This window comes from Rattus norvegicus, chromosome 5 (genome assembly GCF_036323735.1).
Source record: "Rattus norvegicus strain BN/NHsdMcwi chromosome 5, GRCr8, whole genome shotgun sequence".
Taxonomy (NCBI): domain Eukaryota; kingdom Metazoa; phylum Chordata; class Mammalia; order Rodentia; family Muridae; genus Rattus; species Rattus norvegicus.
This window is the reverse complement of record NC_086023.1, coordinates 137,259,288-137,285,985: the sequence shown is the minus strand read 5'-3', so window position 1 is coordinate 137,285,985 and position 26,698 is coordinate 137,259,288. Positions and strand designations below refer to the sequence as shown.

Genomic DNA, 26,698 nt, shown 5'->3' with positions numbered 1-26,698 from the left:
TCATATACAGAGAGCTGGGTAATCATGAAGTGATTTTTTGACAGTGCCTTACTATGTAGATTTGGCCAGAGCTTGTTTTGTCAACCAGGGTGGCCTTGAACTCACAGAGATCTGCCTGCTTCTGCTCCACTAAATCTTGCTCCTCCCACAGGCCTACGTGAACATGTCACTGTTTGAGAACTTTACCTATGCAGGCATCGATGCCACAGCTGAGGAGGCCTAGGCTGCCCCCCACCAGAACCTGGCTCTGCTGGCCGGAGCAAACTGCTTCCACCTGTGACTCTGAACCCTTCCAACCTCTGACCCAAGCTGTCTCAAGAAAGTCTTTTAATTTAAAGGAGAAAGGAAAGGATCCAGGAAACATGGGGTGGAGGGAAACGGGGATCCCCATTTTTGGCAGCTGCTCCTATAGCTACCCCTTCATATTCTTCCTTCTACAAATGTGTTCCCCACTCTGATGCTGCCCAAACCCAAACCCCACTTCTGATCCTCTACCAAAAGCAGCATGCATGTTACTAACACCCCGTTTAGCTACCCTACTCTCTGCTCGTACTCAAAAAATAAATGCTTGGAACAGCCATGTGAGTACATCTACATTTACAGACAACTTCTGAGGAAAGGAAGCACTGTCCCAGGGCACTGCCTAAGCCCTGCCCTTACGTCAGGGCACTAGGTGTTCTGGAGGACCCTTTGGCCACATACACCACACATGCTACCAGTCCCCACCTCCATCCCAATCACGGTACAGTTTCTCTTTGGTCCCCTACCTGCTTCCCAACCTCCTCACCAGGATGTCTCCCTGCATCTATGGGGAGTCACCCCAGCCTCAGAGTCTTTGCTCTGCCCCAACACGGTCTATGCCAGGATTGGCTGAAGCACAGTTTAGCTCCAAGTGACATTCTGCCCCAGAGAGATGGTGGCTGGATTTGGAGGACTTGTGTTCCTCTCACTTTTGACTTCTAGGCAGCCCTTCTCTGGCAGGTCACCAGCTTACAACCAGCTAATTGGTCTAAAAGGAGAGAGGCAGAGGCCCTCCAACCTCAGCCAGATGAGGTAAATTCCTTTGGAGTGGTACTGGGGGAGGTGTTCCTCTCCTAGCTGAAAGGGAGTCCCTTCCTCATCCCCACCCACACTCCCGTGGTGTGTGGTCTGTCTGACTTGCTTTCCCTTTGATTGCTCATGGGAGTTCTCAGCTGTCTCTACAGGGTCTTAGGAAACAGGTGTAATCTTTTTCTCCCCAATGAATCAGATGAACAACCCACTGTGACCGTGTAGTTAACACCACAGATCCTAGACTGACAGACTGGAGCTCAGGTGCTTGTGTGCCACATATTGCCTGTGTGGCCTTCCTCACACCATTTAACCTCTCTGAGCCTGTTTTTCTCCTCTGAGAAATGGGGTTGATTATACATACCTCGTCGTTGCTGGTGTCAAATCAGGTCTTCCGAAAGCCTGGGCCCTGTACGTAGTAGCTAAGTGCTATCTGACGATGGCGGACTCTACAACAATGCAAAGATCTGTAGTGAACAGAGCTGAACGTGTGGAACCTGAAGTGATTCAAGAAGAAGAAATTCACTGGAGTGAACGGGAGGCTGATGTGGGGTAGATGGGACCTGTGGAGATGAACCTTCAGCGTGACACTCACTGCAGGGATGTGGTCCAGGGGCAGGCATTGAAAAAGGCCGTCCTAGGGCTGGAGAGATGGGTCGGTGATCAAGTGCATGTCCTGCTTTCCCAAAGGCTCTGAGTTTGTGTCTCGGTGCCCACAACCAGTGCTTATAACTAGATCTAGTTCCAGAAGATCCGAGACCCTCTGAAGGCTGGCCTCCACAGGAATTTGTACTCACATGACACTCACCCACCCCCACATACACATACACACACCTTAAAAAATAGAATATATCTTTTTTTAAATAAAGTTGTCTAGGGCTGGGAATGTAGTTCAGTGAACAGAGTATTAGCCTAGAATGCACAAAGCCCTGGGTCCGATTCCCAGCACCGTAGAAACTGGGCATAATATTATAGGTCTGCACTCCGAGTACTGGGGGGGAATAGAGGCAAGAGAGTCAGAAGTTCAAGGTCATCCTGGTCAGAGGTCAGCCTGGACTTCATGAAACCCTGCCTAAAATAAAATTAAACATAATTAGTCCTCTGTCAGATGTGAAGATCTTTTCCTATTCTGTAAGCTGCTGTTTTGTCCAGATGACAGTGCCCTTTGCCTTGCAGAAGCGTTTCAGTTTCATGAGCTCCCATTTACTGATTGTTGTTCTTAATGCCCGTGCTAGAGGTGTTCTGTCAGGAAGTTGTCTCCTGGGCTAATATGTTGTAGGCTCTCCCCCACTTCCTCTTCTGTTAGGTTCGGTGTACTGATTTAATGTTGAGGTCTTTGATCCACTTGGACTTGAGCTTTAAGTGAGGCAACCCAGACCCACCGGAACCTATGAGGATGACCCTAGCAAAGTGTCCTAGTAGTGGGGTACGGAGCCTGAACTGGCCATCTTCTATAGCCGGGCAAGGCTCCAAGCAGTGGGACTGGGACATCAACTCAGCCACAAAACCTTCAACCTACAATCTGTCCTGTCTGCAAGATGTGCTGGGATAATGGTGGCACAGGACTTATAGGAGTGGCCAACCAATGACTTGTCCAACTTGAGGTCCATGCCTGACACTGCCTGGATGACCAGGAGCCAGAGACAGGACATCTCAGAGACTCAGAATAGAACCAAACATGACTGGTAGGGGGAGGGGAGGTCAGTGAAATGACTCCTGATGGTATTCTGCTATACTCATAGCTCAGTGCCTCACCCAATCATGCACCAGAGAGGCATCATACAGCAGCTGATGGGAACAGACGCAGAGACCCACGGCTAAACACTAGTCGAAGGCTAGGAATCCCACAGAAGAGGAGGAGGAAGGATTGTAGGAGCCAGAGGGTAAGGGACACTACAAAGAACAAGGCCCACAGAATCAACTAAGCAGGGCTTACAGATGCCAAAGGGACAAACAGATCCCGTATAAACCTGAGCTAGGAGCTCTGCATATATCTTATGATTGTATAGCTCAGTGCAGTGGGAATGGGGGCTGTCTCTGACTCTTATGCCTGTGCTTAGGACCCTTTTCCTCCTACCCCATTGCTTCATCCAGCTTTGATATAAGGGTTTGTGCCTGGTCTTACTGCAACTCATCATGCTGTGATCAATTGATATCCCCGGGAGGCATGCTTTTTTTTATTTTTTATTTTTCTGGAAGGGAAATGGAGCAGGACTGGATCCGGGGACGAGAGCAGGTGTCGGGAGGGACTGGAAATTTAATGTATGTAAGAAGAATAAATAAAATTAAATAATTTTAAAGTTACCTGTAGATGAGGATGTCCTTGACAGGTGGCAGATGTGTAACATACAGTAAAATCCAGAGGTGGGTAGTCCATACTGTAAGAGCGACCTGGGGAATGTAGAACAAGAGACGGAACCAGGAAAGCATTTGAAGCAAGAATAATGTATTAATTTGGGCACAGAGAGGAAGCAGGAGTTCCCTGGAGAAAGAGATCTTAGCACCAGTGTCTGGTGATGTGTTCAGGATCAGAACATAGCGTCATAAGGCCAGAACAAAGAAAACATTATTCCATGAACATCGTGACAGAGGCTAGGCCAGCCCGAGCTTTAGTGATAGCCTTAAGGACATGGGTCACGTCCTCAAGAGCAGCTACTGAAAACAAAATGAAAAGAGAAAAGAAAAAAAGAGGGCTGGAGAGATGGCTCAGAGGACCTAAATTCACATTCCCATCGCCATCACAGCAGCTCCTAGCTACTTAGAATTCCCATTCCAGGGATTCAATACCTCTCCTGGACCCCGTTAAGTACCGACACACACATGGCTTACACACACGTGCACATAAGATTAAAAAAGAACACTCTTTAGGGGCTGTCAGTAAGTGTGTCTGGATCAGATTTGTATTTCATCCATTTTTTATCATTACTGTGTGTGCGCGCCTGATACCTGTGTGGGCAAGTGCGCCACAGCGAGTGTGTGGAGGTCAGAGGACCGTCTGTGGGGCTTGTTCTCTCTTTCCACTTCACTTGGGTTCTGGGATGAAAGTTGGGTGTCTTGGGATGTGCAGGAAGTGCTGTAGCCCACTGAGCTGCCCACGGGTCCAAAGCTGGCATTTTTGTGTTGGAAGCATCACTCTGGCTGCACTGTGGAACAGGGATTATGCAGGGACTGGGTGAAAGTGAAGCGTTGCCTGTCGGATGAAGTGATCGATGTCCTAGGAAGATATAAAAACCATAGACTTATAACAGGTCATGGGGTTTAATCAGTGGTGAGGAACTCGCCAAAGGAGCAGGGGTGGGGGTTCTTCCCAGGATCCCCAGCATCATTTTTTTTTTTTTTAGATACCTCTGATTAACAACCTGGAAGGCAGGTGATATTGGTGTCTCATGAGACTTCACATGTGATCTATAGACTTGCACGCCTCTGTCTGGAGCTCACTTGCTTTCTTCATAGAAATGAACAAACGTAGCCTATAACCCGTATGGAACTGCAAGACATCCAGAATGACCAAAACAATATGGAGGATCAAAATTGGTAGGTTCACTCTTTCAGATTTCTAAACTTACCACAAAGTAACAAAACCCAAACATGGTACCTATACAAAGGCAGGCAGGGTACAGAGTTAAGAGCCCAGGGGGATTGCTGCACAACTGTGAGGATCTGAGTTCAATACTCGGTACCCACATAAAAGCCCAGGTGTGATGGTGTACACCCATAAGTCAAATGCTGGTGACGCTGAGACAGGATGGTCCCTGGGGCTTGATGGTCAACCAGGCTACTCTTGTTGGTGAGCACTAGGTCCATCCAGTTAGAGAGTCTGTCTCAAAAAGAAGGTAGAGAGGACCAATAAGGTGACTTAACGGGTAAAGGCACTTGCCACCGAAGACTGGAAACCTGGGATCAATTCTGGGGTCTCACACGGTGGAGAGAAAGGACTCTCTGAAAGTTATCCTCTGACCTCTACACGCACACACACACACACACTCACACACATACACACAAATTACAAAGAAGTTAAAGACTGAAGGCAAGATAACACAAGCCTACTCCAAGTGTGCAGGTGACATGACAGTGTGGCGGGGATAAGCCAGAAGCAGTAGCTATGGCGGAGGATGGGAAGGCACTGGTCATGGGAGTGGGAGCAGAGGGAAGAGTCTAGGACTCCTGCAAGCTTCTATCTCCTGCAAGATTCTATCTCTATGACTGGCTCAATGTCTACCACTAAAAGAATAAAAGCAGGGAGATGGCTCAGTGGATAACAGCACTGACTGCTCTTCCACAGGTCCTGAGTTCAATTCCCGCAACCACATGGTGGCTCACAACCATCTGCAATGGGATTCGACGCCCTCTTCTTGTGTGTCTGAAGAGAGCGACAGTGTTCTCACATACATAAAATAGATAAATCTTTTTAAAAAGAAAAAAAAAAACAGATAAGGATGATATGATATTTCGGTGCCAAATACTTTTCCTGGCACTTTGCACACATTAGGTCTTCCTATAATTCGACATCCCTACTACGTGTATACAGAAGAGAAGGTTCTCAGAAAGGTTAAGTAGCTAGACTTTAAGTCTGACAGGAAGTGGCAAGGCCGGCATCCCAACCTGGATGCGCTAGCTCCGGGGTGCCCCTTAGCCACGGTGTAATGCTTCTTTTCCTGGCACGGCCGGGAAGAGGACTGATGTGGGCCGTCCATTTGCAAATTCAACATACGTGCACAGAGCCCACACTGCATGTTAAAGTGGCCGGAAGGCAGCGTTCTCCGGTAGGAGAGTCCCACATTGCCACTGTGGACTGTAAGGACCACAGCCCCCACTGAGCTACAAGCACAGGGCTCAGCCATCGATCCTCAGTCTCTCCTGCCCTGCTCACTTCTCTCTGCTTCTATCTTAGCCCTGTTTCACTGGACATGGCGTGGGCAGGAGTTGGTGTAGTTGACCAACCCAATGGCGCTCACTTGATTCCACAGGACCAATGAAAAGAGCCGGAAGAAAAACCTTAATAGGCAGACTCCTGGGAAAGGAGCTGGAGGGCACCTGGTCAGAGGGGCCTCACCACAGCCCTGGCGTAAATTAAGGGAAGTCACACCACTTTACCCTGAGTCATTCTCTCCCTCTAGCCCTCAAGGAAGGGGGTGACTTCCTGCTTAGGCCTTCTGGGCAGCAGTGCAGGCTCCTTCCACAGGGAGTGGATCTCTTATCTCACCCATTGGCAACCCAAAGCTGCTGTGGGGGTGGGGCAGTCTCCTCTTTCTTTGGATCTGGGCCTTCGATTCAGAGGCAGGAGAGCAGCTGACTAAGTAGGGCAGCTCAGGAGCCAGGATGTCTCATGGCGGACAGGAGACAGAGCACAGAGGACTGTCCAGGTTGCCCCCGTCCAGCCATCTCCCATGGGGATGCTTCTGGAAAAGTGCTGCTCCTTTCCCCACTTACTAGCATCGAAACCCTTCTGAGGTGCGGTTAGGACTCAGCCTCCTAATTCAAGAAGCCCCTGTGCCCAACAGGAGATTCTTGATAAATAAACACAGCAGAGGAAAGGCTACAAAGGCGACCTTTGCCAAGGGTAGGAGTTTTTAAAAACAGCCTTTAGGGACTGGAAAGTTAAGAGCACTTGCTGTGCTTCCAGAGGATCAGAATTCTGCGCCCAACATCTGTGTCAGGCAGCTCAGAACTCCAATGAGATCTGGGGGACCCCTGAACACCTGCACCCACCCACACATATCCACATGCGGGCACACATACCTACACATGATTAAAAATAAATTAAAGGGCCGGAGAAATGGCTCAGCACTTAAGAGCACTGACTGCTCTTCCAGAGGTTCTGAGTTCAATTCCCAGCACCCACATGGTAGTTCACAACCATCTGTAATGAGATCTGATGCCCTCCTCTGTTGTCTGAAGACAGCTACAGTGTACTTATAGATAATAAATAAATAAACAGCCTTTATAGACAAACAGAACTGAACACCAACATCAGTGTGCCCCTTTCAGAGAAGCTCCAGACAACTCCTTTATTCCTTCTGAGCCTCAGCTTCTCTTTTGGAAGGAAGAGGTCTCCAGGTTACACAATAGAGCCATGGTGTAGCCAGTGCATTACCCTAGTGCTGGCAAGGAGCAAGGGTTTACTTATTTTTAATGATAAGAGAGGGAATCACCTGGAAAAGCATACGCCCACCCACTCTTACCCTGGGGCTGTCCCTTCTTAGGACCCACACCTCCTCTAGCTAGGGTAGAGAAACGTGGCTGCTCCCATATAAAAACACCTCAGCAGGCAGAGATCCGATTGGTCTATATGCCATCAAGTCTTAATGACAAACGACCAAAACAAAACATAAACAGAGGCATCGAACACATGGTTTCCCACACAGGCACAAAGACCTCGGTGGAGAGAAAAGGGAAAGATGAGTGTATTCAACCCAAAGTTCTCAAGTTTGCCACTCTTAGGAGTTACTTTCAGATTATATCTAAGGCTGTAATGGTGGCTCAGTGGTTAAGAGCACCCGCTGCTCTCATAGAGGACGTCCCAAGTTTGGTTTCCAGCACCCACATCAGGTGACTTTCAACTGCCTATAACTCCAGTTCCATGGGATCTGACACTCTCTTCTGGACTTCTTGGGCACACACACACACACACACACACACACACACACACACACACACAAATTGCTTTAAATGCATATCTTATTATATAAAACAGGCTAGCCTCAAACATGCTATGTAATCCAGATTGGCCTCCAAACTCAAGGTCCTCCTGCTTGATTCTTCAGAGCCCTGGGATGCCATGGGTGAGGTGCCACTCTGTGCCTCTCTGCTTTTACTAGAGCCATCCCCCAGTTCACATCCTCACCATCTGCAATGGGAACGTGCGTTTTCAATGGTTTCCATGAATGCCATTGACTCTCAACTCCATGGATGGCGTGATCTCTTTTCTGTTGTCCCCAGGCTGCTGAGGATGGAAGATTTTGAACACAGGGTACTCTCACTGGGCATGCTGTAGAGAAGTTAATATTCACAGACTAGAGAGTGAGCTTAAGGCTGAGGAGTAGGCATCCCTAATTTTGAAGGGCACGGCTCCTACTGGAATGCCTTCTTGTTGGCCTTCCTCCTCAACCTAGTTCTCCTCCTCTGTCCCTTGGTTTGGTAAAGTTATCTCTCTTATTGTCTCATATCAAAATCACGCTGCCCTAATTTTATAACAAGGCCCATTGCACTGTTCCTGGTCACACAGGAAAGGGGGCCTTTGAAAGGGGTGTGAACTTGAAACGGTGTGATTCATTGTAAAAAGATTTTCTCTTTTTTATTCATGTGTATGTAGAGACATTACACTTAGAGACCAGAAGAGTGTATCAGATCCCCCAGAACTACAGATGGTTGGTGAACGATCACGTAGGTAGCAGGATCTGAACTCTGGTCCTCTGCAAGAGCAACAAGTGCTCTTAACTGCTGAGCCATCTCTTGACACACACATCCTTTCAAAAGCAAAAACATTTATTTATTTGTGTGTGTGCATGTTTGTGAGTCACAGTGGGCCTGTGGAAGTCAGAGAACAATCTGTGGGAGTCTGTTTTCTTCCTCCACCATGTGGGTCCTACGGCTCCAACTTAGGTCCTCAGTCTGTACCTTTAACTGAGCCATCTCCCTGGCCCTCCTTTTTAGATAGCCCGTCCCCTTGTTATAAGTAGCTGGAACATAAGAAAAAGGATGCATAATTTTTTCAAGAAGTAGGTCTTGAGACCAGGTCTAGAAGCACAAAGGAATCCCAAAAGGTTAATAAGTTAGGAAGGCTCTAAGACTGGAGCAGTCATAACAGTGGGGTGGGGGAGTCCTCATTTTGGACTGGATTTAGGGATAGAAAACAACGCCTTGGGAGGGAGAGATTCCCAAGTATGGGAGATGCAAAGGTAAGAAGGTTCCTGGGTTCTAGCACAGGAGGACAAGTGTCAAGGCCATGTGGAGGTCTGAAAAGATTTTAAGCAAGGAAAGAATGAAAGGCTGGGGGTTGGGAATTTAGCTCAGTGGTAGAGCGCTTGCCTACCAAGCGCAAGGCCCTGGGTTCGGTCCCCAGCTCAAAAAAAAAAAAAAAAAAAAAAAAAAGAATGAAAGGCTGTTTGAGCTTCAGACAAGACACCATGTAAGCTGATACCATTTGCAGATTAGTAGAATGGCAAACTTAAAATGACCTTGACAGGACTAGGGAGATGGCTCAGTGGATACAACCCTGGCTGGGGACCTGAGTTTGGATCTCCTGAAGCCATGTAGGAGCCCAGGCAAGTGTGGCTGCTGTAGTCCCAGCATTTATGAAACAGAGATGAGGGTTCCCTGAGGAAAGTTGGCTAGCCAGACTGGCTGAAATTAGAACACTAGGGGTTCATCTAGAGATCCTGTGTAAATAAACAAAATGGAGAATGACCAAGGGAGATACCCAATGTCAAGTTTGAGCCTCTCCATGCACACATATGTAATGGTACACACAGGAACATACATACACATATGAACACAAGGCACACACACACAACCAACAATAAAAGGGCATGGAGAGGGGAAACCACAACGTGCTGATGTGTGCTAGTATAAATGGATACATTGCAGAAGGATGTCTGACAATGTTGAGAAAGAGATGGCGAGATAGAGAGTCCTAGAGCCTAGAGCTACCAAAACTTAGACTTTCTGATTTGATAAAACTGCCAGAGGTTGAGAAATCTGGACCTATAGGGAGATAAAGAGGGTTCAGATTTACGAGAGCCAATTCTCCTCCTAATCCTCTATTTCACGGTGTCTTATTTTGGAGCTTGATGTGCAGAGGCATACTTGTGTGTGCACTTGGAGGCCAGGGAACAAAAACCGAGTGTCATTCCGCACATGCCATCAAGGGGTCTATCACTGGCCTGGAACTTGCCAAGAAAGTTAGGCTGGCTAGGGATCCCAGTGAGCCCAGGGATCTGTTGTCAGTACCTCTTTGGTACTGGCTTTACAGGCATGCACATATACCGTCTCTCCTGAGTTTTAAAGAATCTCTCTATGTAGTCCTGAATGTCCTGGAACTCACTGTGTAGACCAGGCTGCCCTCAAACTGCCTGCCCCTGACTTCCAAGTGCTGGGATAAAGACACACACCACCATACCTGGCTAGATAAACCTTTTTCACATGGAACCTAGGGCTCAAACTCAGGTCTCGGGCTTGTGTGGAAGCCCTTTTACTCCCCGAGCTATCTCCCTGGCTTGAATACCAGCTTCTGTAAGCCAAGTGTGCTGCTTTGGATTGAACCTTGAGGTCTGCGGGACTGTTTAACCAAAGAAAGCTAAGTCACATGGCTTCTGTCCCCTGGGTCAGTTCCTGCTTGATTTTCTACAGAAATAAAGAACTGAAAACAGCATCTCTTTCTAGTTGCATAAATGCAAAGGAAATTGGACAATGGCAGGGATGTGTGGCTGAACCTCTTCAAATGCAGGAGCCAGAGGACCCCATCTTAGCCCTGTGACAGTCATAGAGTCCCTGGGAACCCTGCTTAACCACTTCTGCACTGCCTCCCTCAGAAATCATAGAACTTGGTAGGAACTTGGATGCAGGCGTAGAGGAAGAAGGAAGATATGAGAGTCGCCCTTGGGTTTCAGGCTCAGATGCTTATGTAACCCGTGCGAGATCCAGAAGATAGAAAAAGAAGTTCCACAGGGCATCTGAGGGTAATAGTTCTGCTTGGGACATGATTGGCTTGAAGTTCCAAGAAAGGACAGAGATAGATGTTTAATAGTAACTGAGATTGATGGGGTCTCTGGTTTATAGAAAGAAGCAGCGTGATCACTCAGACAACACAGAGGGCTAAGAATGGACATGTGGGGACAGCAAGACTTAAGGGAATAAGAAGGCATAAGAGATGGTGGAGAATGCTACAGCAGACAGGAGGAAACCAAGAGAAGCCAACACTGTGTACTAGTACAGGCTGATGGCTGCAAATAGCTTGAGACCAGATGAGGTAGGGTGTGGGACACAATAAGGTTATCATGGCTGCTGGGCATGAAAGAGGAAGTGGAGGGAGGTGGAGTTCAGGGCTGCCTGTGCCGATTCAGGTAAGGCCTCATGGGCCACAGGGAGGCATTTGAGTTCTATGCTAAATGCTATGGGAAATTGTCCAGGGGTTTTGGGAGAAGGGGGTGAAGACACAGCATAGGTGTGTTAAACACACCTGTGAGAAGGAACGAGGGGCTGGGGATTTAGCTCAGTGGTAGAGCACTTGCCTAGCAAACGCAAGGCCCTGGGTTCAGTCCCCAGCTCTCCGGAAAAAAAAAAAAGAAAAAGAAAAAGAAAAAGAAAAAGAGAGAGAGGAGAAGGAACAAGCATTGCCTTGAAAGCTTCGAATGCCAGGTCCCACGGTAGAAGAGGACCAACTCAAAAGCTGACCTGTGACCTCCACATACACACCGTGACACGCACACTCTTCACACTCATTGCTAATAATAATTAGAATAAGATACAAATTACTTCTTAAAAACATGTCTGCCTGCTTGCAGGATACAGGAGGAAGGGTGGAAAGATAGGGCCCAGGAGCTAATGGAATCCAGTGTAGTGACCGGAATGTAGGATAGATGGGGGGTTGGAGAGGGTTCAACTGCAGACTCGGGCCACAGCTCTTAAGTAATTGGATGTAGGGAAGATGAGAGAAAAATAGCAGTTGAGACATACTAAGGTTTAGGGTTTGAACACTGAATAGGTAGAGAGGTACCATTTACAAACATGTTGGGAAACAAAGGGCACAGAATGCAGAATCTATTCTCTCTCTGTCTCTCTCTCTCTCTCTCTCTGTCTCTCTCTCTCTCTCTCTCCCTCTCCCTCTCCCTCTCTCTTTTCTCTCTCTGTCTCTCCCTCACCTAGGTCTATGCAGCCCTGGCTGGCCTGAAACTTGTTTGTAGAACAGGCTGGCCTTGAACTCACAGAGATCCACCCGCCTCTGTCTCCCAAGTTCTGGGATTAAAGGTGTGAGCTACTACACCAGGCCTCTACCCTTGATAAGGGTTCTTTCACTGTGTTGCCAAGGCCAGTCTCAAATTCATGGGCCCAAGTGATCTCCCCTCCTTCAGTCCCCCAAGTGGCTGGGATTAGAGGAAAGTGAGTGCATGCTGCCTGGCCATTTGCTTTTGTGTTCAGCTTTTTGAGATAGGGTGTCACCTCTATGCAGCCAAGACTGCTCTGGAATTCCTTACGCAACCTAGGCTGGCCTCAAACTCATAATCCTCCCTGTCCACCTCTGTGAGCTGGGCTTTATAGGCATGCAGTGCAGCTTGAGAATCTTAAATATTAAACCTACAAATTGAGGAGAAGCCAAGTAAGCAGTTGGCTACCCAAATCTGGATCCCAAGAGTGAAGTTGTAGCTACCTTGGAAGTCATCAGCATCCACCCAGTGCGAAATCCCAGGACTGCGTGAACACAGAAACACTGTGTGTCCCCTCTCATTTGACTTGATTGAGATTGGGTAGTTCTATATTTGGGAAGAGGATAAAGGGCATTTAAAGTGGGACCTCTGGTCTTTGTCACCTGAGAGCTAGTAGGACTAAGGACAAGACTGACTCCCTACTGCTGGCAAGGAAATGGAGTCAGAAAAAAGGTTAAGACTACAGAGGACGTCTAAATGATTTCCCTCTCCCCATGCCCAGTTCCTGGAATTCTGTTTCAGTCAATTAAATCACAAGAAGGAAGAAAGGAAGGTGACACTGAGGCCATTTAGTCTGCAGAGCCACCACTGAGAGCCCCAAGGAAGCTTAAAGGACAAATTTACATGGCACCACAAACCCCTCCCCCTTCAATCCATCTCTTCCCTCAGCCAAGAGTGAGAGCTTTGAGAACCAGTGTAGGAACCACCCACTGGTCCAGCACAGTCAGGAGGATGCCTGGGCTCCCATGAAGAGATCATATACCCTCATCACTATGAAAGGAAGCAGGCACAGCTGAAGAGACCAAACGCTCCTGCTTCTGAGTGATTCGGACAGAAACACTGAAGACCCTGCCTTTGGACTCTGTGTACTGGATCATCTGGAGATTTTGGTAAATATGCTTGCGTGAGTAGGTCTGGGAAGGGCACGGGATCCTGCATTCTTCACGAAGTATCGGTCTCGCTGCCACTGCTGTCTATGGAGCACACGCCAAGGTTGCGGAGAATGTCACCCATGATGGACAGAGCATTCCTATCCAGGAGTGTGTGTTTGTTTATACCCAGCGCCCCAGAACCTGTTAAGCTGGAAATAGCCAACATCAGGCACATCTGTGAGGGAGACAAGTGCTTCATGGCAGATCGTCCCAGGAGCGTGGCATGCCTGTCGAGCACTTGGTTTCTGAAGTGTCCTCTCCTGAGCCTTTCATCTTACTGGGTGACCTTGAGCAACTTTTTAACTTCATCTTCCTAATGGAAGTAAGACGACTGGACAGGCGTTTAGTCAACACATGTAGCCTGGGTTAGGTTAACACTGTTCTGACAGCTATACCCTCTTCCACAGTAGTCCACATACCCACAGGGCGTCTCCATTCGACCCACAGGCAAATATATACCTCTATGTCCCTCCCAACAGAAAGCTCATGTATTCTCTTTCCAATTCCTCTCACCCTCCTGCCCACTCCCCCTCCTCTGGCCCCTGGCCCCAGTGTGGTCTGGATGGGCCCCAGAGGGGCAGAGACAGGGACAGGACGTGGGGCTGTATCTGACAGGAACCTGAGGGGCTGGCCCCGGGGGGGATTGGGGCCCAGCTTCCTGAAGGGAGGATGGGCTAGGGCAGGCACACAGTGCCGGAGAAGATGCCCTCTTGGGCCCTCTTTATGGTCACCTCCTGCCTCCTCTTGGCCCCTCCAAACCAGGCCCAAGTCACCAGTCAAGGTGAGGTGGGTAGCGGGTGGACATTACCTACTCCCTGGCAAAGGGAGCCCTGGGAGGGATATAGGGTAAGAGACTCTCACTGGTTCCCTTCTCTTACAAACATGGCTGGAAGATTCTAGAGCGCAACTCACCAACTCTGTTCTCAGATGTCTTCTTGCTGGCCTTGGGCACAGAGCCCCTGAACTGTTTCTCCCAGACATTTGAGGACCTCACCTGCTTCTGGGATGAGGAAGAGGCAGCACCCAGCTGGATATACCAGCTGCTGTACGCCTACCCAGGGTAGGTTCTGCACTGTACCCCGATCCTCATTTATCTGTCCTTATATTTAGCTGAGTCACGTCCTTAGCTTTTCTGTCTTTGGCCCTATCAGAGGGTTACTGTATATACATGCCCAGTACATAGCCTATAAATGGCCCGCCTCAAGCCCCTACCTCCAGCAGCAAGAAGAAAATGGCAATGAGGGAGACAGGCATTTGCTGTGGGTTCAGCCTCAGTCCTCGGGGCTGAGCACGATGACTGTACCAACAGAGAGAAGCCCCGTCCATGCCCCCTGCATTCCCAGAGTGTGCCCACCTTTGGGACCCGGTATGTGTGCCAGTTTCCAGCGCTGGATGAAGTGCGTCTCTTCTTTCCGCTGCACCTCTGGGTGAAGAATGTCTTCCTCAACCAGACTTTGATGCAGCGGGTGCTGTTTGTGGATACCGTGGGTAAGGACATCTCTGTTGCGCTGCCTCTCTGTTGTGCTGCCTCTCTATTGGCTGCCCACTCCAGCTCCCAGAATCAGACTTGCCTGTAGTCTTCCAGAACAATGTGGGTACCGTTCTCTATCAGATTCCCAGAGGCACCGCAGAACCCAGCTTATTCCTCCTCCTAGCCTTGGCATCCAGAACTAGACTTCTCCCACAAATCATTAAGGATAACTTGCTCCCCTCGTTAACATATACATTTACTCACCCACCCAACAGTCAGGTCGCTGATGTGTGCCAGGCGACAAGGAGACAGAGATGAAAAGAGTATCTGCTTTAAGTAACACACAAACCATTACATACAGTGAGTTCATTATTCCCAAGAGGGTAGGAGAACAGAACAGTCAGCCTTCCTCCCCTCCCCTGCCCTCCCCTCCATGGAAATGAAAACTGGCATCTTTGCGATTTCAGAGCTGCTCAGCTCGGCCTTCAGCGCCTTCTCCGTAGCCCACGGGGTGAACCGTAGCCTGGTACTCCGTGATTTGATGCCCCTTGTTTTGCCCTCAGGCCTGCCAGCTCCTCCCAGTGTCATCAAGGCCAGGGGTGGGAGCCAACCAGGGGAACTTCAGATCCACTGGGAGGCCCCTGCTCCTGAAATCAGCAATTTCCTGAGGCATGAACTCCGCTATGGCCCCACGGACTCCAGCAACGCCACTGCGCCCTCAGTCATTCAGCTGCTCTCCACAGAAACCTGCTGCCCCACTTTGAGGATGCCGAACCCAGTCCGCGTCCTTGACCAGCATCCATGCGTTCATCCTACAGCGTCCCAGCAGCACGGACCAATGAGGACCTCCCCGGCTGGAGAAGTATCCTAACCTTCTAACTCCTCTAATATGTCCCCTGGAAAAGAAAGGTCATACTTAGGGGATCCCAGACTGGGTTGGTATTTGAAGGGTCATTGTAGACTCTGGCTAGCTTTTAGGAGCCCCATTTAGGGATCTCCCACTTAAGACCATTCGCGCTAAGGTAACTGAGGGCTTTCAGGCCTCCAAATGGAGACTTTGTAAGAACCCTGAACACAGACTGAAGCTCACCCACCTGGACGGTGTACGTGCGTCCCCATCCAGCAAAGAGCTGCGCTTTGCATAGTGGTTCCAACAGTAGGTGTGTGGGCTCTCCTAGCTGAGAAGCAAGCCTAGATTCTGGTGCTGGGAACTTTCTCCCCAGGCTCCCTCTCTGGCAGTGAAGGGCGGAAGCTGCCTCATCTCAGGCCTCCATGCTGGCCAATCCTACTGGCTCCAGCTACGCAGCCAACCCGACGGGGTCTCCCTCCGTGGATCCTGGGGACCCTGGTCCCTCCCTGTGACTGTGGACCTTCCAGGAGATGCAGGTGGGTCAGTAAAGGAATGAGGACATTTTTTTAAAGATTTATTTATTTATTTATTTATTTATTTATTTATTTATTTATTATATATCAGTACACTGTAGCTGTCTTCAGACCCACCAGAAGAGGGCATCGAATCCCACTAGAGATGGTTGTGAGCCACCATGTGGTCGCTGGGATTTGAACTCAGGACTTCTGGAAGAGCAGTCAGTGCTCTTAACCGCTGAGCCATCTCTCCAGCCCAGGAAATTTTTTAAAATAGAAGAGAAAAAAAGGTCTCCATGGAGGCTTAGGCGGGATACAGGAGCTCCGGGAACTGTGGTCATTTCTGATGACCTCAGACCTGTCACTGTACAGGATAGCTATGTTCAGGAAGAAAAAAAAGAATAGTTGGGGATATTCAGCTGTGGAGGTAGAGACGGCTTAGGGACGCTCCACAGTAAGAACATGGCCCTCGTCTTTGACCACAGTGGCAATTGGACTCCAGTGCTTTACCGTGGATCTAAAGAAGGTTATCTGCCAGTGGCAGCAACAAGACCACTCTAGCTCCCGAGGCTTCTTCCGTCACAGCAGGACACGGTGCTGCCCCACAGACAGGTAAGACTGGAGCAACGCTGACTGAGTCTGAACGTGCAGAAGGTCACGACTGCTGTGGCTCCTCTTTGCTTGCCTAGCCGGTCTCCTCTAAGCTCTAGCCTCTGGTCTCTCGCGCTCCGCTGTTTCCTTTGCCGCGTCCTCTTCATTTCTGTTGGGGGATGGCTTGGCTTCATTGGACTTAATCACCTCATCTGGACCTTTGAGAAAGCCTAGCAGGCATGTCCAACATAGGGCTCAAGGTCCACATGTGGCTAAGAAGAGTGATGACTGTGGCCCAACACAAAATTAGAAACTTGAAACAGGCAGTTTAAAACCCAATTGTGTGGCAAGGCAGGGATGGCACACACCTTTAGTCCTAGCGCTCAGGAGGCAGAGGCAGGTGGATCTCTGCAAGTTCAAAGCCAGCCTGGTCTACAGAGTGAGTTCCACAACAGCCAGGGATGGTACATAGAGAAACCCTGTCTCCAAACCCAAAACCAACACAGGCACCAGTGGTTCATGTGTGCCTCGGAGGTCAGAGGACAACTTGAGAGGGTTGGTTCTTCTCCCACCATGTGGGTTCTGGGGATTGAACTTCTTCTGTCAAGCTTGGCAGCAAATGCCCTCTCCAGCTGCCATCTGCTGCCATGTTTGTTGTTGTACTATGTAACTCTGTTTTCAACACTAACCTCAGACTCAGTGTTAACGTTACACTCATGAGGTTAATAATACACCACATGTGATTATTTAATTAGAAACCGTAGGTTTCTAGAAGAGGAGGGGGAGGGGTTAGGGGAATGTTGGCCCGGAAACCGGGAAAGGGAATAACAATTGAAATGTAAATAAGAAATACCCAAGTTAATAAAGATGGAGGAAAAAAAACACAATATTTAATATTAAATATAAATTATACCACACCATATCTGTGTGTGCATATAATTTATTTGCTTATATATGTAATTGATTCATTTTTGACAAAGGATCTGCCTATATAGCTCTTGCTGGCCTAGAAGTTGCTAGTAGAATAGACTGGCTTCGAACTCACAGGAACCCACCTGCCTCTGCTTCTGGAGTGCTGGAATGAACTGTTCAGTTTTGTTCTCATTGTTGCTGCTGTTGTTGTTTCTGGGATGCTGAGGACAGAGCCATGGGCTGGGTGAATGTTGTACCACCAAGCTTTTCCCCACAAACCCTAAAAGGTTTGGTAACTTACCTTAACTTACCTTTTTGCTTAAATATTTTTTGGAACTCAACCCAGAAAGAAGCAGTTCATCCTTTTAAATGTCTGAACAGATTTTCATAGTGTGAAGGTCTGATTCAAGCATGGATTTAAGGTGGCAAAATCAAATCGATCGGTTCTTTTTTTTGTTTGTTTTGTTTTGTTTTGTTTGAGACAGGGTTTCTCTATGTAACAGAGCCCTGGCTGTCCTGGACTTGCTTTGTGTAGCCGTCTGGCTTCAAACTCACAGAGATCCACCTGCCTCTGCCTCCAGAGTGTTGAGATTGAAAGCGTGTGCCACCACCCAACCACGTCCGGCTAATCAGTTCTTTTATCTAAATTTTCTATTATTCTATTTTACCATGAACTCAGCTCCCACACATAAGTTTCCCTGGACTTCTCTCCTTCCTATGCCTTCCGGGTATAGGGTGTTCAGAATAATCAGAAATGCTCTCCTTTTCCTACCTCTTCAGTATCTCTCGCTGGCTCGGTGGCATGCACCTTCGATCCCAGCGCACGGGAGGCAGAGGCAGGCATTTCCGAGGTTGCCTGATCTACAGTGAGTTCCAGCCAGCTAGGGTACAGAGTGAAGAGTGTGTCTGGTAGCACCTCTCATTCCCTCCCCACCATAGTCTCACCTTTATTACTTTGTACACAAAAATCCTGTCGTGTCCTAAGGGCTTTCTCTGCTTCTCCGCTCTCCTCTCAAACCTTCTCTGCAGACAGCATTTAGAGGAGTCTTCTGCAGTAAAATGTAACTAGGACCCTTCCCTGTTTAAGATACTTGTGTGTTTTCCTAATTATGAGATTAAGTTCACGCTCCTGCTAAAATCTCCATAGTTAGGAGGCTGAGGCACGAGGATCACCTCTAGCTCCAGGCATGCCAGGGCTGGATACTGTAGGACCCTCTTACCTTCTCCCTGCAAAAAGTTCAAGCTTCTTAAAAAGACTGCCCATGACCGTCTGCAGTCCAGTTTACCATTGACTAGCAGATCCTTGGCCCTAAAATCATTTCCCATTCTGAACCTTTTACAACTTTCCCCTGAGCACAATCCTCCCTGTGCTTGGAACAGCCAATTGTCCCCCACCTAACTTTATAGTCTGGGCCACTGTCTATAACACTGCCTCTCTCAGCCAGAAGGCATTCCTTGACCCTCCTTCCCGCTTAGATGCTTTGTTCTTCCCAATGAGTCCGTGTACAAACCAGAAAAACATGGCTGTTTGTTTTTGTGACTTGCCTGTTGGCATTCGGGCCCCTTCGAGATTATTTTTTTCATCTATACACTCTCCAGACCTGGCACAGTGCTTGGCACATGAGTCCTGACGGTTTGTTAAGTAAGCGGGTGGATGTGTAAACACAAGAAGGATCCTTTTAGGGATGGCAAATCACCAGGGCATTTAAGAGGAGGCACTTTGAAACCAGCCTGAGCTACATGAGACCCAGCCTCAAAAAGGGGGAAGGAAGACATGGTACTGGTACACACCTTTAATCCCAACAATCAGAGGCAAGTGCAGCTCCAATTCAAGGCCAGCCTGATCTACACAGCAAGTTCCAGGCTGGCCAAAACTACCCAATGAGACTCAGTCTTTTAAGGGGGATGGGGAGAAAGCAGCAACAAGTTCACATATTAGAATTTACTTTAACCCAGGCAATAATAGTGGTTTCACTTTCTGGGGGAATGGGAAAGATCAAAATTGTCATATAGTCTAGATATTACCAGGTCCGTGTTCTTGGAAGCAATCAATGTAAGGGGGCTGCAGAATGAAAGAGATTTAAAAATATAAAGATGTTTGCATCTAAAAAGATCATCTCTTTCTTCTTGGAAACAGTCTGCAAGCAGGTGTCACACCACCTTCTCAGAGGAAGGGAACCAGAGCAGGGATAAACCACACCATTGGCCTCAGGCGTGTACTGGTCGGCTGACGTCAGAACTCTACAGGCCGTGTTCTGTTAGCTATGTCACCACTGCCAGCACCACAGCTGCCACAGCCACCACCACCACCACCACCACCACCACCACCACCACCACCACCAATACCATCATCATCATCATGTACATAAAGTAATGGGTTTCATCTGATAGCCAAGCTACTTTCCCATATCATGCTTGCCCTCTTTCCTCAAGGGAAAGAGGTATAGAAAGTCCTAGAGGCCCAAGGCATGGAGGGGAGGACTTTGGTCATGATTCATGTAGGACACAGTATCTGAAGGTGAGCCTGATTCAGTGAGTCTCTCCGGTTGATTCTTAGGGACCCTACCTGGGAGAAATGTGAAGAGGAGGAGGAGGAGGAAGAGGAAGAGAAAGAGGAGGGGGAGCTGGATCCAGGATCACGGCCCGCTCTGTTCTCCCGCTGCCACTTCAAGTCACGAAATGACAGTGTTATTCACATCCTTGTAGAAGTGACCACGGCGCAAGGTGCCATTCACAGCTACCTGGGCTCCCCTTTCTGGATCCGCCAGGCTGGTAAGAACCTTCCTTCCCTACCCCACATAATTCCCAACTTCACCAAATCTGACAGGCTGAGACGAACTCTCTATTCATAATCATTATCATCATCATCAACATCAACAACAATTCTGACATTTCTGACCCTCGGCTTGATTCACTGTGACGCATAACACAGTCCCTGTCAAAATCCCCTGCAGTGCTCCTCCCTACCCCAAGCCTGCACTGGAGGGAGATCTCAAGTGGAAGGCTGGAGCTGGAGTGGCAGCACCCGTCACCTTGGGCAGCTCAAGAGACCTGCTACCAGCTCCGCTACACAGGAGAAGGCCATGAGGACTGGAAGGTACTGTGAGGGGACAGATGTCCCCAGGTCAACACTGTCTCTGCATCGGTGTCTGGGCTTGGATGGCTATGCTTGTTTGTATCAACCGGGGCACATGGGACTACTGACCACTCAAGCTGTTCTCTCCCCATGCTGGAGGTGGGGCTCAGTGGCACAGCCTGGCATGAAAGAGGTCCCGGATTCCATCTTGGAACCATTAAATAAAGTTTCCATTCGTTGCCTAGGGGATGGTGGCCTCCACATCCCCTTCCCACCTCTCACACTGAGTTACCTCTTCTTCCCTGGCTCCTCCTTCCCCATGCTCTCATGGGGTGTTCTTGCCAGCACCCCATCCAAAAACTGTCTATCCTAGACAACTATGTCTTCTCTGCCTAGGTAAGTGGTTCAACCCTACGTTTTTTTTTTTTTTTTAATATGGAACGCTTCACGAATTTGCGAGTCATCCTTGCACAGGGGCCATGCTAATGTCTGTATCGTTCCAATTTTGGTATATGTGCTGCCGTAGCGAGCACCAACCCTATGGTTTTCATGACTTTACCTGTACACTAACAACCCCAATTTTACCATTCTAGCCCCCACATGGAAAGGGCTTTAAGAACCACACGCAAATCACCTAAATTTTTGAAGTCTCCTCATTGACGAAATGGGGAGAAAGTTACCTGTCTCGGAGTTAGGTAAAAATTAAATATAGGGGCTGGAGAGATGGCTTAGCGGTTAAGAGTACTCGTTGCTTCTGCTGCTCAGTTCCCAGCACCCACATGATGTTAAAACCATCCATAATTCCAGGTTCAGGGATCTGAGGGCACCAGACACACACCTAATTCATACATGTACATGCAGACAAAACATATACATAATAAATAAATCTAAAGACATTAGTATATAAATTCCTAGCATACTTCCTGGCATATAGAAAGATACTTAATACACAATTAAACGTCTTTTTTTATTCTCAGTACACACACACACATCTTTCTGCCACACAACTCTAGCAAACAGCTTCATCCCTAGACAGATCAAATACAATTATCTGAAATAAATCAATTTTCCTCCTGAGTCGTACTTTACTATATATTATAGCGCATATGCAATAGCATAGGCAAGCCTTGAATATAGCATTAATTTTTCATGTGTATACCACTCATGTAGCTAATTTGTCAATTACCCAGATGTACATAGAACATACAAACTCCATTCGCTCCTTCTGCTCCTACAATCTCCCTGCATAGTAACCAAAGATGGCTGCTTTACGATGTCTTAGCATTACGGCCAATCTGGTTGACTGTAGTTAGACTTTGTAAAGTCGATCCATATAGTATTTTCTTGGAGCTGACTTCTTAGCTCTGTCAGTGGTGCCACCACTTACCCAAGACCCAAGCCTAGAAACATTCCTGCTACCTTCTTTCCCCTCTCCTACTTACCAATGAGTAATTTGAATGATGTTAGACATTAATCACTCCTGGTCTTCCCTTTGACCCTCTGTTCCCGTAGTGCACTAAACTAGATGGTATTGCTTCCTTGTGCTCCCTCGGTGCCTTGCACTGTGATTTACTGCCTACCTCTTTAGATGAAACTATGTATTTCACTTACCTTTCTCGAACCTAGCTCAACATTTGGCGTATCCTAAGCAACTCACATGTTTGCTAAGCATGTAACTGTATCCCTGCTTGCCTAATGTGTGTGCTCCTGACACCTAGCACGACTCTGGTGTCCTCTGCAGTACAGTACGTATGGCAGGTCTGTGTGTCTCTGAGGATAAGAGCAGCGTGTCTCTTAGTGTCCAAGGCCGGACTAGTAGGGATGGTTTGCGCTTGTAGCTGGATTCCCACATCTTGTGGTAGAATTCACAGCTGTGTGAGCACCGGGGTGTGTTCCTTGACGTGATCTCGATCTCAGGCAGGACTTTCGACCCTGCACGCCTCCGCGGATCAGGCTCTCTATGGAGATCCCCAACAGCTCCAAGCCTGGGCTCAGACCCACTCCACATTTCTCCCCTCAGGTGCTGGAGCCATCTCTCGGGGCCCAGGGAGGGACCCTAGAGCTGCGCCCTCGAGCTCGCTACAGCTTGCAGCTGCGTGCCAGGCTTAACGGCCCCACCTACCAAGGTCCCTGGAGTGCCTGGTCTCCTCCAGCTAGGGTGTCCACGGGCTCTGAGACTGGTGAGGACGGGCAGAGCTGAAGCCGGTTTACGGTCTACAGCTTGTGGGGGCCTGGCTACACTGTAGGTGGGGCTATGGGCAAGCCTCAGAACTCAGCGGAGCCCAGTGCAGTGTTGAGAGCTCCGGATGCTGAGGGTGGAGCCAGGGCTGGGGCCAGCACGGCCCCGGGCGGGGCCGAGGGTCAGCCACGGTCAGAGGCTTTTTGTCCCCTAGCTTGGATCACCTTGGTGACTGCTTTGCTCCTGGTGCTGAGCCTCAGTGCCCTTCTGGGCCTATTGCTGCTGAAGTGGCAATTTCCTGCGCACTACAGGTATCGCCCCTTCCAAGAGGGTGGTGGGGTGTGGTCTGTGAGGTCAGTGGCCTCTGAACAAGTATTCTAGGGCCACTTGATGACACCGCTCTCTGGACCACGGAACATATACACCTACCTCTTCAGCTGCTTCCTGCACTCCTCTGGGAGTGAAACCTTGTACTCTCACCTGCCCACTCTGTGGACACCTCCAACAGCCCCACCTCCTGGCTGCTCACTTAGTGACAGGGCTACTGTCCAGCCTTGGCCCAAATCAGAGTTCTGACGTGTGTCTCTCCATCCCCACATCCAGTTGGCTTTGAAATCTGGTCATTCCGCCTCAGGAAACCCGATCAAACAATGCTTTCTTTCTCTGGCCCCGCACCCTACCTGACTCATTGAAACAGTGTCCCTTCTCCTCTTCCTCACAAGCTTCTCCAAAGGCACGAAATCCTATGGTGGCCTGCCTCACTTCCCAGGATAGAACCTAACAAGGGTCTACAAAATCTTAGCCTTGCCAAAGTCCTGAGTTACTCCACAGTTGGGCTGTTTAACTACTCAATCCCTTTGCACATAATGTCCCTGCTGTCTGAAATATCCTCTTTGACTGACCACCCATTCGTCTTTAAATAACTTTCTTCACTAAGTCTTAACCTTCCCTGGCCTCCCCCTCATTGGCTGCTCCTTTGTGTTCCCATGGTGTTTTCTTGCATTAATGTATTTGTTTGGTGCACGGTGCTACCTGGGGCTCACACATGCTAAGCACGTGCTTTGGCCCTGTCCTATGCCCCCAGCCCAGCATTTATTCCTGTGGATGTCCTCCCCATCAGACCTTAGAGTCATTTTTAAATCCTCCGCATGGTGTCTGCCAAGTAGAAGGCCCTTAAATAAATGCAGTAATGAATGACTCACTTATGTGAGTGGTAAGGAGAAATTATAAACCTGAGGAGAAAATCCACACCGTGTCAGTCATTTGGCACTTGGCACTCTTTGCTGATTCTTGAACACCTAGCTCAGAAGTCAAAAGTACAGAAGAGTGTGTGTTTGGTTAAAGGCTAGGCCAGGAACCCCTCTGCTGGGCCTCACTTTGAATATGCCTTTTTTTTTTTCTTTAAAGGCAGGATCTTACTTGTAGCCCAGGCTGGCCTGGAAGTCACTGTGGAGTCCTGAATGACTTCAAAGTCATTGCGATCCTCCTGCCTCAGCTCCACCCCCTGCCCCACCCTGAGTCCTAGGATTACAGGCATGAGCCATCACGCCTGACTTTCTTTGAACTTTTAATCTGCCTTTGTGTAAGAGCAGTCTAGAAGGGAGACTCTATTCAAGATAACCATATCTGACCCACCCCACCTCCAAAAAATGTTGGCAGAGAAGATGGAAGTGGTGTTGTGTACAGGCTTCTTTTCTGAAATCAGAAAGCTTCTTCCCCCTGGAGATGGGTTGAAGGTCATGGAGGACTTTGGCTGGAGTCCTTCAACTTGGAAATCTGCAGCCCAAGAGTTGGAAGTCTCCCCAGCACGCCTTATTTTGAACTCTTCACAGACAGCTGTCAGCCCTAACATCCGTAGCTAGACACCACACTGATTTTCTTCACTCATGCAGCTTCCCAAGTACCTACTGAGGGCTCGATGCTAGGCATAACAGGAGTGGAAAAACCCACCGAGACCTCAATGCTAGGGTAACAGGAATGGAACAGCAGACAAGCTTTCAAGTTCTCACTAGCTTAGGGTAATATATACCGTAAGTTAAGAAAAACTACAGAGCACAGGGTAGTTAGTGGTGGGGAAGGAAGATGTACTGTTTTGGGCACAGTGGTCAGGGAAGGCCCACATGCCTTGACTACGCCCCTGTCTCCTTTAACTGTCTCCCCTACTGCCCCACTTTAGAGCCCTCCTCATCTTTCCCAACTCAATCCCGAGTCAGATTCCTCTCTCTTCCTCTCTGATAGAAGACTGAGGCATGCTTTGTGGCCCTCACTTCCCGACCTACACCGGGTCCTAGGCCAGTACCTTAGAGACACTGCAGCCCTAAGTCCTGTGAGTACACCCCAACCATCCCCTCCTCCAACCACCCCCCCACCAATGACTCTTGTTCCACAAATGCAACTCGTTCATGGTCTTTGCTCACTTACTATCCCGAGGTGTCACTCCCTAACCTGATTTGTATTACAGCAGCCCCTCCCCCCCTCTCTCTCTGAGATAGGGTTTCTCTGTATGGTCCCGGATGTCCCAGAACTTGCTAAATAGACCAGGCTGGCCTGGAATTCACAGAGCTACTCCTGCCTCTGCTTCCCAAGAGCTAGGACTGAAAGCCTGAGCTTGCCTGGTTAATCTGGTTCCTTTTGCTCGTCTCTCTCAGTCTAAGGCCACAGTTACTGATAGCTGTGAAGAGGTGGAGCCCAGCCTCCTGGAAATCCTACCTAAGTCTCCAGAGAGGACTCCTTTGCCCCTGTGTCCCTCCCAGCCACAGATGGACTACAGAGGACTGCAACCTTGCCTGAGGACCATGCCCCTGTCTGTGTGCCCACCCACGGCTGAGACGGGGTCCTGCTGTACCACACACATTGCCAACCACTCCTACCTACCGCTAAGCTATTGGCAGCAGCCCTGAAGGCAGTCTGCATGCCACGGCTTCCCGCATCCTACCTTATCCATCCTTAAGGCCAACAAACACCACCCGTTCTGTTTACCCCACCTCCTTGGGCTTTATAACACGATCTCTCCACACGGCTGCTCACAAATCCAGAGCTCTCTTCACGGTCACAAGGCTCTCTGGCTTTTATTTTCATTTTTTTTTCTTTTCTTTTTTTTTTCGGAGCTGGGGACCGAACCCAGGGCCTTGCGCTTCTTAGGCAAGCGCTCTACCACTGAGCTAAATCCCCAGCCCTTATTTTCATTTTTTAGACAGTGTTTTATTATATAACTCGGCCTATAACTTGCTATGTAGAAAAGACTGGCACAGAGATCTGCCTGCTGTGATTAAAGGAGCCATGCCCTGTAGCTCCTCCTGAGATCCAAACTCTTGGGGGTGGGGAAAGTCTCTACTTCCTCCCCTCCTACCGACTCTTGAGTACTTCAGTCCCCTACTATCATGCTGTTAAGGAAACGGTGCAAGCCTTCTAATTATGAGATCAAATTGGGTCTTGCTGCCTTCTATTTATTCCAGCTCTCTTGGCATCCTCCTCCACCCTGGGTCCCACAGCATCACCTTCCTTCCTGGCTCTGTTCCTGCCTCTGAGCAGCAGAAGAGCCAGCTCAGGGCTAGATCCAGGTTCTGGGCCTGTCGTGCACTCCTGCTAGCTGTGCACTTAGGCAAATAGTGGAAAGCCTTTGAGCCTTTGTCCTCTCAGCTACACAGCATGGATGACAACAGAACCCACAGAGTGGTGTGAACGATTGACAGCACATCGGCTAAGATAGAGTCAATGCTTAATATACCTCAACTAGTATCCCAATTATTTCCTCTTTTCCTACTCCGGCCTTTATCATACGGTGACCATCAGAAAGTTCTCATCTCCAGCCCAGACTTCTATAGTGCCCACAGTGTTTTGTGTGGATTTTAACGTGTGTGATTCTTGCTCCTGGATGGTGGCTTGAAGGGGCCAGGGTTAGGATCTGTCCTCCCCCCGGCACCCTGAATACCATGTGGTGCATGAGGTAGCGGACCTTCAATAAATACCGTCTGAGTCATG

General features: G+C 48.8%; 2 protein-coding genes, 1 long non-coding RNA gene and 1 other non-coding gene across 18 annotated transcripts in view; 2 read left to right on the top strand and 2 right to left on the bottom strand.

The window, feature by feature from the left end:
• The window catches only part of Tie1 (tyrosine kinase with immunoglobulin-like and EGF-like domains 1), a 19,640-nt gene extending 19,062 nt beyond the window's left edge, over positions 1 to 578 (top strand). For both annotated transcript variants that reach the window (XM_006238720.4, NM_053545.1), the window contains exon 23: positions 152 to 578. In XM_006238720.4, the coding sequence (XP_006238782.1) occupies positions 152 to 223 (72 nt within the window). In that variant the 3' untranslated portion in view covers positions 224 to 578. The remainder of the gene's footprint in view (positions 1 to 151) is intronic.
• On the bottom strand, positions 150 to 14,176 carry LOC102554074 (uncharacterized). Of its 5 annotated transcripts, none has more exons than XR_592706.4 (5): positions 14,036 to 14,176; positions 4,396 to 4,537; positions 3,997 to 4,264; positions 3,356 to 3,441; positions 150 to 2,122 (listed from the first exon to the last, which is right to left on the bottom strand). It is a non-coding gene; the product is annotated as an uncharacterized LOC102554074 (long non-coding RNA). The 5 variants fall into 5 exon arrangements; XR_005504960.2 differs by having other exon boundaries at positions 150 to 1,499; XR_001838046.3 differs by having other exon boundaries at positions 3,356 to 4,264.
• On the top strand, positions 4,446 to 26,698 carry Mpl (MPL proto-oncogene, thrombopoietin receptor). Of its 10 annotated transcripts, XM_063288117.1 has the most exons (13): positions 4,446 to 4,584; positions 12,861 to 13,081; positions 14,051 to 14,183; positions 14,433 to 14,611; positions 15,158 to 15,456; positions 15,818 to 15,980; positions 16,445 to 16,571; positions 20,020 to 20,234; positions 20,417 to 20,559; positions 22,559 to 22,718; positions 22,932 to 23,028; positions 24,956 to 25,043; positions 25,366 to 26,696. In XM_063288117.1, exons 4-13 carry the CDS (start codon positions 14,581 to 14,583, stop codon positions 25,615 to 25,617), a joined length of 1,575 nt encoding a protein of 524 aa, XP_063144187.1. In that variant the 5' UTR covers positions 4,446 to 4,584; positions 12,861 to 13,081; positions 14,051 to 14,183; positions 14,433 to 14,580; the 3' UTR covers positions 25,618 to 26,696. The 10 variants fall into 10 exon arrangements, 9 of the variants coding, with proteins under 9 accessions (XP_063144187.1, XP_038967120.1, XP_017449295.1 ...); XM_017593805.3 differs by lacking the exons at positions 4,446 to 4,584; positions 12,861 to 13,081 and adding an exon at positions 13,127 to 13,904 and having other exon boundaries at positions 14,017 to 14,183; positions 15,338 to 15,456; XM_017593804.3 differs by lacking the exons at positions 4,446 to 4,584; positions 12,861 to 13,081 and adding an exon at positions 13,132 to 13,904 and having other exon boundaries at positions 14,017 to 14,183.
• On the bottom strand, positions 20,968 to 21,071 carry LOC120103206 (U6 spliceosomal RNA). Its single transcript, XR_005505300.1, has one exon. It is a non-coding gene; the product is annotated as a U6 spliceosomal RNA (small nuclear RNA).

Coding starts and splice junctions, on each gene's coding strand:
- Mpl (XM_017593804.3), top strand. CDS start 13,587: ATGTCCCTCCCAACAGAAAGCTCATGTATTCTCTTTCCAATTCCTCTC. Junction 15,981..16,444: donor GGACCTTCCAGGAGATGCAG/GTGGGTCAGTAA, acceptor CTTTGACCACAG/TGGCAATTGGACTCCAGTGC. Junction 20,235..20,416: donor TTTCTGGATCCGCCAGGCTG/GTAAGAACCTTC, acceptor AATCCCCTGCAG/TGCTCCTCCCTACCCCAAGC.